Below are 12,396 nucleotides of genomic sequence, written 5' to 3'. Positions count from 1 at the left end.
GTTTGCAGCAGCAACTGATAACCAAACACACATTACAGGGCATGATCCCTCTTGTTTGTGAATTCTGCTCATATTATCTTTTACCAGTGATGCCACATGAAAGAGTTTGATGTAGGTAAAGCCGTAGCTCCACTGTTTTGTTACCAATCACAAACTGCAGTGTCCCTAGTGAACAGCACAAACATAACACATGCAATATAGGTGTTAAAACAGAGATATGGAAGGTGGGGTGGGGCAGGGGTGGTAGTAGTAGTGGATGAAAAACGACCACAATAAGAGACAGGAGTCTCATTCACATTGCACACATTCTCAGCTTTCACTGGGGCCATTGGTCTGCCGCACTCATATCCTTATGTCTTTGTGTTTGATGGACTTTGGATTGTATGGGAAGCTTTCCAAGTTTGCCACATGGTTTAATGCCTATGAATATGTCTGAATATAGCTAGTATAAGTATATTATCAGCATGGGTGTGATTGCAAATGTGCATGTGATCGCGCTTCAGTCTTTCTTCTTCTTTTTTTAATGCTTTAATGCTTTCATTTTTTTCCTCTTCTCAGAAGTGCCCTACCCAGATATGTAGGAATTATGCCACATCGCTCACTACCATCCTGCTCTAATCAAAGTGCCGATTCTTGAAACAGACAGCTGTTGTCATGTGCCTCAGTTCCGATGGCTATATGTCCCTGTAGCTGCCCGAGTTCTTAGTTGGCCAGCTGAATTTGTAGGGGGAACGAGGGTTAACGGCATCCACCAGTTCAAACTCCTTTCAGAGCAGTGCGTCAATTCACAATACCACAAACATACTGATCTAAGGTAAGTTTCTTTTTTCTCCTCTCTGGCATGTTCGTAGATTTCTAAAGATGCTATTCAACATTTTAGGAAAAAATAATTAACATCATAAGGGGTTGTGTTAGGTTGCTTGTTTAAGTTCTTGTTTAAAATAAAATTAGTCGACAAAACCGTATGACTAGATCTTTTGGAGCCCACCGGAGCGTCGATAGGACCTTATAAACACAGTAGGTGGGTTTAGGTTGTGTCTTCCATGTACATGATGCCATATAGCCATATAAAGATTGGCTGAACTACAGACTAAATGTGAATGTGAGAAACATCTGCTGAAAAGCAGGGCGAGAAAAACAGCTGTATCAGTTTCCTTCCACTCCACTCACACTTTTCCCCACCTAACAAAGCAGTGTTCAAAGTACAGTGTGAGCAATGAGTCAATCCAACTCGTTGCATGTTCATCCAAATTTTTCCGCCTTAAACCAGCTCAAACAGGAAGAAAAAAATCTGTAAATGCCTTCTGGGATAAAAGACCATAGATCAGAAATGCTAAATGTATGCTCTAAATGGTTCTTGTCCATCTATTCCTGGTTTAAGGCAGTTATCTGGGAGGGCGAGAGCACAACTAATGCCAACAGCTGCAGTTAAACGTAGGGGTTTACTGCAAATGCAGATTAAGCTTTAGATGCAGAGAGTGAAAAAAACAAAACTAAAAATGTGTAAAACATAAAATCTTGTAAAACATTATTACATTAAAATAGGTATAACTGAATTAAATCACATTCACGAACCATCTACTTATTTATGGAACTTAAGATTAGAGAAAGTGTGATAAAAAAGAAAAGGTTTGATTTTTTCCCCCCTCGTTTTAGGCATAAAAAATGCATTGATTAATTTAAAAAAAATCATTCTGGTGCAAACTTGACTGGTTTAAACAAAAATGTTACATTTAGCATCTGAAATTGAGTGAACTACTGCGCATTAAGCTGGACTGTGAATAGGCCTCTGAGAGCAAAGGAAGTCGTCATAACTCAGCACAAAGCATCATCGTGTATCATGATGCAGGTAACTAGAAATGGGGCGGTGTTCAAGATAAAAGACAGATGAGACATGTTCAGACAAATGTATGCACTGGAAAAGGCAAAAGATTTTGCTGCTTTAAAAAAAAAAAACACTGGAAAGGAACAAAAAGACTGAAAAATATTGGAAAATGTAAATTTAGGTAGAAGCAAACCCACACAAATAAGTAAGGTTGAGGTCAGAGAGGAAACTGCCCTGAACTCTCCCTTTAGGCTGACATCAGAGGTCCCTTTGTGTGCTGCACTCCATTTATTTTACCCATCATCCCTCATCAGGCTGGGATGACCCTGTGACCCCAGAGCTAGGGTTACCTGTCAGTTGACTGTCCATTCTTGAGCATGGGGCTTGATGCTGTGTCAACATTTGTCCTAGAAAACAGGAGTGAGGAAAACAGAGGAGCTTGGTTCTGTGTGGAGAAGAGAAAAAATAGAATAGTTAGACAGAACAAGTCTAACTACAGAAACTGCTTCACATTCAGCTTAACTGAATAACTTTCTTCTTTTTCTCTTTCAAACTCGCAAGTTGAAGCTGTGCAGCATCCTGACTAGTACACTCTGTGCACAGATGACATGAATGTGTGATAATTCCTGTTTACTCAGAGACGGGGCGATTCAAAGAAACACAGTAAACTTGTGCTCGCATGGATACCTACTGAGGGGTTCCTACAAAAACACTCCAAAAGCCCCCTTTGTGTGTGCTGTCAGCTATCAATCAATCAGGGTGCCGTAAGTGGGATCCTTGAGTGGAGATGCTATCAGCACTGCCACATATACACTCACACCACAGTTTCCCTTATCTTCGCAGAGATAACAGATCCCCTCTCACAGGGAGAGGCCTGAACCAGACACACTCGCTTTCTGCATCTCTCTCGCTATCTGTCTCAGCTGTGCCATAGGCCCCTTCATTTCAGATGGGGGGCCCTCAGAAAAAAAAAGTCAATTTGCTTTGGTTCCTGTTTAAAATTCAATAAGTGTGTCTCTTAAATTGCAGCCGCGTGGTGCTAGCGAAGGCTACAGAGGGCTGCTGCTGCTTTTGATTTCAATCTCTGATGCTATCAGCCTCCAGAAGAAACATGATACATGTCTCGGTTGACAAATCTAGACAGGCATGAAATTAAACAAAAATCAGAAGCATGAAACAATACCAATTTCCTGCAACTGTACTTTTTTATTATTTTGTAAACATCCCATTTCCGGGAAAACTAAAGTGTTTAAGGTTTGCGGTGTCTTTCAATGAGTAAAGTGAACAGATGGTTCAGACTTGTGAAATTAAGTGGCTTTACAGGTTAAAGTGCAGGATGCGTGCATGTTTGAAGCTACATTTTTATGTACCCTGTTGCACTTTATGTTTACACTGCTGAGCGGTAGATATGTGACATCACTGCAGCCGTTTTCTTCTCTGGTTGGAGGACAGCGAGCTCAGGAGATGGTTCTGAACTGGCAGCGTTTTGGGGCTTCCACCAGACCACAGCACGTTTGCCTAATAACAAAAACAAGCATCCTGGTGTGGAGCTGGTCCCACAGTGTGAGGACCTTAATGAGGAACATGTGGAGCTGCCCAGACACACTGTCAGAGGAAACCCAATCCTTCACTCCCTCTTTTTCTCCCCCTTCCCCCTACTCTCCCATTCTTTCTTTCTCACTCTCTTTTGCCTCACTTTCCACATTCTGTCACAAAACCCGGGGTCTTTAGCACTTCTTTTAGATTGTTGAAATGTCAAATCTTTATTGTATTCTTTCTCAGGGGATAAAAGTTTCTTTTCTGGACTTTTTCTATTGTGCCACTATTTTAAGTGACCTGCTGTGAGCAAAAGAAAAACCCTAGCCTTGATCTTTTTATATGATAGACACCTTTGTCATGTGCCCGCTCTCTCCAGTTTGTTTTAGAGAGAGTTGGTATTGTATACATAAATGCTGGGTCATGCAATGCAATACGCCAATAAGGAAAGAAACGAATAAAGAGGTCTTTCTCCACCCATCAAGGCTGACAGGCGGTCTCTGAGTTTCTTTCATGTGCTGAATTCATCCTTACCATCCACCTGGATCAATTAACTGTTTGCTTCAGTGGCCATCAACCCCACAGTGTGGAACCTCAGCTCATTTAGTAGACAGGAGCTTTTTAAGTATAATTATTATATAATTATAATAATATATAAAATCAAGTATAATAGATTTTGTGGTTTTTAGAGACATGCAGATGTATGTATGGGGGTTTTTCATCTTCAGTGCTTATAAAAGGAAGTAAAAAAATGTGTTTTCTTTTCCCAGGAAATGTCATCACACTCCTCTGAAGGCAAATTTTATAAGAGGTGAGACAAACCTGATCAGCAGATCTCTCTGTCATACTGAAGCAGTGCTCTCTGTCCAGGCTGTCACGGGGAAAATGAAGCGCAACCTGTTTAAGGGAATTTAAAATATGACCTAAAGCACAGCCATAAAGTAGATCAACTAAACAAACCTCCAAAATTAGCTGCACAAACAGAGTAAGGTAGATCCCTCTGGGGGGATAAACTTGGCACAGTGGATCCAGTGTGACAGAGGCCCCTCTGGCAGCTCAGAACAATCCAAACGTTCCACTTCGGTGGAGCTGTCTGCCCCCCTCCATTACAAAAACTACACAAACCCATACACACATATATATAATGGCCTATGTATATATATATATATATATATATATATATATATATATATATATATATATATATATATATATATATATATATAATCTCTATATATAGGCCTTCAAGACCTTTTGCTGGAATGACAGGCCACCTGAATCACACAGTTGTGTTGCTGGAGGAGCCTGCATGTGTACAGAAAAGCCAGTGATCCAGTAAGCGTGTGGGTTCACTTCTCTCGCATAAAGTCTGGAGGGAGGTGCGCAGGAGACCCACATCTACAACCAAAAACATTCCAGTTGTGCTAAAACAAAGCCTCAACTTTTAATCAAACTGAAACTACACCAGTCTCCATTTTCTAAATATCAACATTTTATTCAGTAATGGGTCGGCGCATTAACATTCTTTATTTGCATGGCACAAAAACCGCAGAGTGTGTCACAGGCGAAAGGCTGAATCTGGTGAGTCTGCGTGCCTTGCAGATGGTCCGGCCTCACAGCAGCTGTGCAAATGAAAGACAGAGTGTCATTAAAGGAGTGAGAGAGATGGAAAGTTGGCCACAGAGGGAAAAGAGTAACACACAAGTTGCTAACTGAAAATGTAATGGAAAAAAATAATAGCACGCTGAGATTTTGCTGAGAGAAAATGAATTTGTAGAGCATTTTTTCTGAATTTTGGAGAACAGTGTCAGTATTTGTGTCAAGTATGGCTATAATAATTTACATGTTAACGGTAAACTGCAAGCCATTGTCATTGTGATAAAGGATTTTTCACTCAGTACCAGCTAATGCCATGTTCTGCTTTTAAAATATTCACTTGATAATCTGAGACCTGTATCAAATGCTGTCAATCAATAGCCACCAAATCTGTAGTGGGGGAAAACAGCAGGTGACAGCATCCTGCTCCATGCTGAAAACACAAAAACATTTGCCCCTCGGGTGGGGGACGGGGGGTAAAAAGAACATTTCCCCGTTGGTGCAAAAAAAAGTTTGTTGCACAAGTTTATATCGTAATTCTGCATGAGAAAACTGCATTACTTTCCACTTCTGGATACACTAAATGCTCCAAATTCTCATCTTATGCATCCGCACACAGTTTAACTACTATAAACAAGGCATGCTGTGATTCTTCGGTTATAATCGGGGCAATTACAGCTTCACACCGCCACGACTGTCGCTGAAGGCCCTTTTCCACTGTCCTCACCCCCCCGAGTAATTGCCACTACATGTAAATATCAAGTGGTTAGTGAATAATTAGTCTTTCATTGGCCAGCAATCACCTCTGGGCCCCGTCTACACTTTAGACCCCTCCCTCGTAGAGCCGCCCTGAAGACAGGGGCCCCTTTGAATGACAGCGCTTTGGAAGGAAGACGAATTTTTGTCTGATTTCTCGCAGCCGCAGCGTCGATGAGAAGCAGTCGAGGAACTCCATTCTAACTGAATGGATTGGTATGGGGAGAAGCGGACCTCAAACCACGGCTAAGCGGCAGCTTTGGGACTGTGTAACGTTGACGATGGTTTTACTTTCGCTGCTGTTTCGACCAGGTAAGTGTTGCTTTTCCAATCCGTGCTCCCCCACTCCTCCTAATGCCCTGCATACAAGGCTGTGTCCCGGTAATGGAGGTGGATAGGGAAAAGTTTTCCTGCTGTTGTGTGGCTCAGATGTGACTCTTGTCAACTTTATGCTGTACTTGCATGCATTGTGCGGTAAGGGGTAATTAATGTGGGGTTGAACAGAGCGAGGAAAGCGGCCGTTGTTTTGCGGTGGTCGTCGGCTGCGGGGACAAAGTAGGTCCTGTCCTGCTGCTGCAGGATCCCAGCCTCCAGGCTGCAGCGCTGCTAGCAGATCAGCACGAGTTAACTCGCTTTCTGGACTCATTTTAGGGTCAAACATTCCGCTTTTCCCTTTCCACACAGGGACACCAAACAATCTGCTCCTAACCGCTCAGTGGCCAGCACGTTTTGGCACGCCCGCATTACTTCACTTATCTTTTTACCAACTTATGTAAAGTTACGACTTAGCTTCCCGTTAGCATAGCTCGCTAGCAGCTGGCGTCCAGCACCCACAATCAGCCCAAGAACAAAACCGCGGAGCTTTTTCCCCTTTTTCTTCTGTAGGCATAAACACCGCAGACGGACACATTTCGTACTGTAGACAGCGCCCTGTCTTTCCTTTCACGTCTCAGTTGTTTGAGTTGTTGGAAAAACTAAGGAGAGCATGTTAATTCACCTATTCATGCCTCATTTAGCTACCATGCATGGGGGTCCAACTTTTTGGCCTCTGAACGTGTTGGTGGCTGCTATCTCCCAACCCGGGATCAAAGACCAGCTCGGCTCAGAGGCATTCTTCATTTGGATCGTAAAGTTTAAGTTTTGTTTCTCACACAGGCGATTTGTCTTGGTATGGAGATTTGTTTTAAACTCTGTCGGTGGTATTATTTGTTGTGTTTATATGAGAAAGTAACTAGTGCGCATGCTTGTAAGCACTATGATAAAATTAAGATATTGTTTGTTTGTTTGTTGTGTTTGTTTGTTTGTTTGTTTAACAGAAATGCACATTACTGATATATACGCTTATCATTTCAAAGGAAGTGTTCAATCATGATGCCAAAAAGAAACAGCAGCCTTAGTGACTTTCAAAATAAAACCTCAGGTTCATCTTTGTTCAAGAGTCATGATGAGTCCACTAAACCCATCACGAAGCTTAAGAGGTTATTATTGTAACCTATATGAGCCACCATATCTGTCTGTTTTTGCATTTATGGCATTATTATGCTATAAAAAAGTTCACTGAGTTGGGCTCGGACAGAAACTCGTCACGTCAGATACACTAATGCGTGATTTACTAATAGAAGCACTCTTTGTGTGGTCGCTTTGCTTTTCTCACGCTTTAGTGCTTCCCACATGGTCCCCAAACTTGTTGGTAGCTTAACTAAGTGCTCAAACATAAAGAGCCTTTGGGGGGCTGTATGGCTGTTGATGGCAGGTGATTGTCAAAAAGTGTCAATCACGGCAGACTCGGGTGACCTCTTAGCAAGGCGGGGGAAGGCCTGTTGGAATTCAGAGGAGGGATGCGTCTGACTTGACCTCTCGCACTCCATCTCGGATCAGCGCTGGTATTGAAGCGCATTGGCTGTGAGAGGCATTAATCATCCGGTGCACCAGACTTCTGCATAAGGGAAGAAAGGGTGGAAAAAAACCCCTCAAAAACATAGTGTTTACCGATGTGAAATCTCTGTGCTTATCTTGTCTTTGTCCAGGCTGTTTTGGAGATTAGGTGCAGCTTTGGAGTAAATACAAGATTATTCTGTTGCAAACAGAGAGCAGTTTATTGCAGTTGATCTCACTCTTGCCGTAAAAGTATGTGTTGAGATTCTGGCTGATCCTGATCTGAGATGGAAATGTTTCTACCTTGCAGCAGGAATTACTATCCCGGTCAGCGTATGAGACACGATACCCAAAAGTAATGTGAACACCCTGAAAGGAAATTGACGAATAGCCACATTTTTTACTTCTCTCCCAGAAGTAGTTGTAGGTCTTTGTTTTCCTTGATATTAAATAACCCACTGGTGGATCATTACTTAACTGGGAACCTTGAAACGGACCACCAAAAACTCTGCTACACAGCCTATACTGCTCTTCCCATACGTTGAGCCTCACTGTGCCATGCATTGTGGCTGGACTTCACTTACCTCCAGCAACAGCCAAAACCACATTCAACACCCTCCGCCAAACTAACGCAGGTTGGTCGCCTCCTGCAGTGAGGCTACATGCTATTTCTGTGAGAGCTAGTTGGGGGAAATAAGTTTTGACTGACTTTGGAGCACAGTGTGGGATTAAGGCCTCGTGAGCTCACGCATTTGCGTTTTAATGGCTCTCCTGATTGAGCTAAACTTGATAGTGGAAAAGCTGTGTCTGCTGCCTCATGCACTGAGGTAATATGTCTGTAAATGTCAGATGGATGGTAGGGCATTTTGGGAGATTTTTTTTTTCTGGTGCACATTAGTTTACTTTTCAGGAATTATTTATTTTTTTCAGAGTGGGGATGAAGTGTTCTTACTCAAAAAGAGAAATTCCCCTTGCAACCGGCTCGATTGTAGTACAGTTTTGTGATCATCATGGTTTTTTTTGTTTGTTTCTTTTAGCACACTGCCAGCAGTGTAGAATCCAGCGCTGTAATGCAGAATATGTGGCATCTACCTCACCGTCCAGTGGTCTGCAGGAGGACGTGGCTTTAGATGTGGACTACTGCATCGCCCTGCGGGCCTATGCCATGTGCACCCGCCGGCAGGCACGCAGCTGTAGGGGCGACCTGGTCTACCACTCGGCCGTCTTTCGCATTAAGGAGCTATTCTCTCAGCATAACTGTTCCAGCGATGGGCCGACCTCTTCCGACAAGGTCCCCAGCACGTCTCGGCCAGCTCTTTTAGAGCTCTGCAACTACGAGAATCGGGTCCTCGTGTCGGGCTCAGCCGGTCAGCAGAAGAAATACGCCCACTGTGGATTATTTGGAGACCCGCACCTACGGACTTTCAGAGATGAGTTTCAGACCTGCAAGGTCGAGGGGGCTTGGCCTCTGATCGATAACCGCTTCCTGTCTGTACAGGTGACCAATGTGCCTGTTGTCCTAGGCTCCAGCGCCACAGCAACTAGTAAGGTAAGGATAACATCAGAACAGCTGTGTCCAGCTGTGTCTGCACAGCTTAAATCTAAGAAATGTCCATTTTTTCATGTCTTAACTTGTTTAAGTTGCTCTTTCGTGTGTGTTTATTCTAACACCAAAATATGTGAAACCGCTCACAATTTAATTAAAGAAAATTAAAGAGTAGAGCAAAATTTTACTAAAATATCCCCAAAAATGTCAATCTCACAAACCCCTGGGGGAGGTGAAGCTCACGTAGACACTCCAACTGGTCATGTTTAATCTGTGTAAAATGTCAGAAACTTCCTCCGGTCACCTATGTCCATGTTGGAGACGAACACTGATGCAATACTAAGTTTTAAACGAATGCCCTACACATTAGGGAGTTTTTTTTTTTTTGGGCGTGAGCTCAAGTATTGCCATAAAGTATCAAACATGTGAAGTTAATCGTCATTCCATGGTGCCTCTCGAGTCTCCAGCATTCCTCGTGTCTTGGAGCTCCTTCAGATCTATGAGGGGAGAAGAGAGGAGGGGAGTCCTTCAGCGGTGTTGAATCACAGACATGCATGAGCGCTCTACCTTTAACACATGGGTGGTCATATGGTAGTGATTAACGCTCACTCAAACATTTTCCTCCGCTGCCACGATCTGGAATGTTTTTTCACCCCTCTGGTCAAATAATTAACTCGCTGCTTTTTGTGTAAATATGGAATCATTTGGAAAAATAAAGGAATAATTGGCCAAGAGCAAAAAGGTTTTTGTTTTTTTTTTAAATTCTGTTAATTAAATAGGATGGTCTCCCTGGCCTGATTGTGGTTTGTGTATGTGTGCACGTTTTCTCTCTGTTTACTACTTAATATTTAGCTCATGAAGCTGAGTTTTTAATATTAATGTTTTTTCTTCTTTGTCTTTTGCCCAGATAGTTTAAAAAAATGTCTTTCATTGATCAGGCATTACTCTAACTGTACTAAGCTAATTTTAATTCTCCAAGCTAAACATAAACCAACAAACTACACGATGTTGTGTAATAGGATTGCTCGTAAAACTCGTAGTGCGTCTTGGCTGTGCAGCCTGATGTAAGACTGTAGTATTGGTGCATCTTTGCCAGCACCCACATGCCCCCATCATGTTTTCTGAGTTGTTTTCAGCTGCCAGACCCAAGACAGGAACTCATTCATCAAATAAAATACAACCTTTAAGTGTAAACGTACCCACAACCAGTGCTTTGTCAGGATCTTTTCATGAAACGGGGGTTAGGCCCCTTTCTGATGCTCAGCTGGACGATGGAGGAGAGAAGAAGTGGAGGTTTTGGACAGTTATCTAATGCAACCTTTAGATACAACATCCATGGACAACTAGTTGAGTTGTACTAGTTCAGCATCAGTTGTTTGCTTTTACGTGGAAATAGATGGGTGATGATAGTGACACTTTGACCTCGATTAGCCCCATTATGTTGCCTGTTTTCTTATATGAAACAGATTTTGTAATCAACATGAATTAATTGGCTAAAGAGTACAACAGAGACAAATCATTCTTTAGCAAGCTGAGTGTGAACCACTAACACCCTATGCATGGAAATATTTGGTTTTCTGCTGCCACCTTGTGGCCCTAAGTGGTACTACTTATTGGGCATCTGTTATGATCAGTTAGAGGAGTGATGTGACTTGGAGAACCAGCAGTAGATAGTTGATGGAGAAAAGAGTAAAGTTTCAATCAGTCACTCCACACTAATTGAATGTTTTTTGTCCTTATTTCAGATCACAGTGATCTTCAAGTCTTACCATGGCTGTACAGATCAGAAGGTCTACCAGGCCACCACTGAAGACCTACCCCTGGCTTTTCAGGATGGGACTCGCAGTGGCGGTGAAAGTGGCAGCCTGACCATCGCAGAGCGAGGTGGCTCCGGAGTCGGTCGGCAGGTGAGGATACAGGCCCGTTACATTGGCACCTCCATCATCATCCGGCGCGTGGGTAGCTACCTGACCTTTGCCATCCGCATGCCAGAAGACACCCTGGACTTTTCAGAAGACGGCGGCGGTCTACAGTTGTGCTTGCACGGCTGCCCACGCAACGAGCTCATCAAAGAGCACACCCTGGGCCATCAGAGCCAGCAGCCACACCTTCAAGGCACCAACACAGAGCTGGGCCCTCTGCGGCCTCCTCACCAGATCTACACAGTGGAGCGAGCCACTGCCAAGTGTAGAGAGACTCTGCAGGTGGAGGATGTGTACTTTCAGTCTTGTGTCTTTGACTTGCTCACCACCGGAGACCCCGAGTTCTCCATGGCTGCATATGGTGCTCTGGAGGATTTGAAGGCACTGCCACCCAGTAAACTGAAGCAGAACTCACCGAGGCCCACTCGCCTTCACAACCGAGGAGTGTCTCAGACTATCGCTGCTACTGCAACCAGCAGCTCATTGCTCTCACTCCTCATTCTGCTGCTTTTGTAAAAAAAAAAAAACACATAAATGAATATGAATGACATGGACGTAGATGGATCATGGAAGCATTACAAGCTTGAGGAATTTGTGGATTTTGTGAACTTTCTGTTGTCATTTGAAGGATTTCGCACTCAGAAAAGATTGCATTTCTTCCCCCTTTTTCCCTTCTGTGGACACATCATTTGAATGCGAACATGAATGCATAAATGTCACACAATTTGGGGTCTAGTACACGTTTTTATCACATGAGCAGTTCGTCTACATTCAGTTTAAAAAGAAAAGTTAAGCTCACAGTTGTTCGTAAAGGTTTTTGTAAATATTTCATTCACATTCAGTAAGGAAGTGCACAACCTCTAAATGCTCCACCACATGGTTTCTAGATCCTCAGTGGTCCAGTATCCGTAGCACCTAACAGTTTAACTGCAAATATTGTGTATTTAATATCTTTCTATTTCATCTGTTGTTTTAAAAATTGGTGTTCTAAATACACAGAATCCAACAACTGTTTGTAAAAACTACCTATCTCTTAAAACCTGATTCGTTGGTGTGATTTTTCACCAGTTCTGTTCTTTTCCTGTGAAGCGCTCCCTCTTCAAGCTGTTTGGCTTCCTGTTTTTAAAGGTTTAAAACAAATCTTTATATAATAATATATTAAAAGAGTGTATATATGTGTTTTATATTATGTAAATTTGCCTGTGTATAGATGTTTTAACTGCAATATGTTTTCCATTTGTTGTGCTTAGTAGGTTATTTTGAGTCTTTGTAATTAAAGTAAACTAATAAGTGTTTGTTGTATCTGTAATATTCTTTATTAAAGTGTTGGACACTCCAGA

The 12,396-nt window shown here is 42.6% G+C and overlaps 1 protein-coding gene across 1 annotated transcript; it reads left to right on the top strand.

The window, feature by feature from the left end:
• Positions 1-726: 726 nt before the first annotated feature.
• rgmd (RGM domain family, member D) lies at positions 727-12,396 on the top strand. Its single transcript, XM_086283322.1, has 5 exons — positions 727-814; positions 4,132-4,172; positions 5,877-6,025; positions 8,626-9,137; positions 10,880-12,396. Exons 2-5 carry the CDS (start codon positions 4,135-4,137, stop codon positions 11,570-11,572), a joined length of 1,392 nt encoding a protein of 463 aa, XP_086139448.1. The 5' UTR covers positions 727-814; positions 4,132-4,134; the 3' UTR covers positions 11,573-12,396.

The sequence above is a fragment of the Aulonocara sp. 'chitande type north' Nkhata Bay genome, linkage group LG23 (genome assembly GCF_057382095.1).
Source record: "Aulonocara sp. 'chitande type north' Nkhata Bay isolate Kocher_YH1m ecotype deep benthic linkage group LG23, A_spYH_male_GT1.1, whole genome shotgun sequence".
Taxonomy (NCBI): Eukaryota; Metazoa; Chordata; class Actinopteri; order Cichliformes; family Cichlidae; genus Aulonocara; species Aulonocara sp. 'chitande type north' Nkhata Bay.
Note: the sequence above shows the minus strand (reverse complement) of the source record. Positions and strands in the feature narration are given on the sequence as shown.

Excerpts from the sequence above, each read along its gene's own strand:
- rgmd (XM_086283322.1), top strand. The coding sequence starts at position 4,135 with ATGTCATCACACTCCTCTGAAGGCAAATTTTATAAGAG. Across the intron at positions 4,173-5,876 it reads GAAGGCAAATTTTATAAGAG|CCGCAGCGTCGATGAGAAGC; the intron begins GTGAGACAAACC and ends GATTTCTCGCAG. Across the intron at positions 9,138-10,879 it reads GCGCCACAGCAACTAGTAAG|ATCACAGTGATCTTCAAGTC; the intron begins GTAAGGATAACA and ends TCCTTATTTCAG.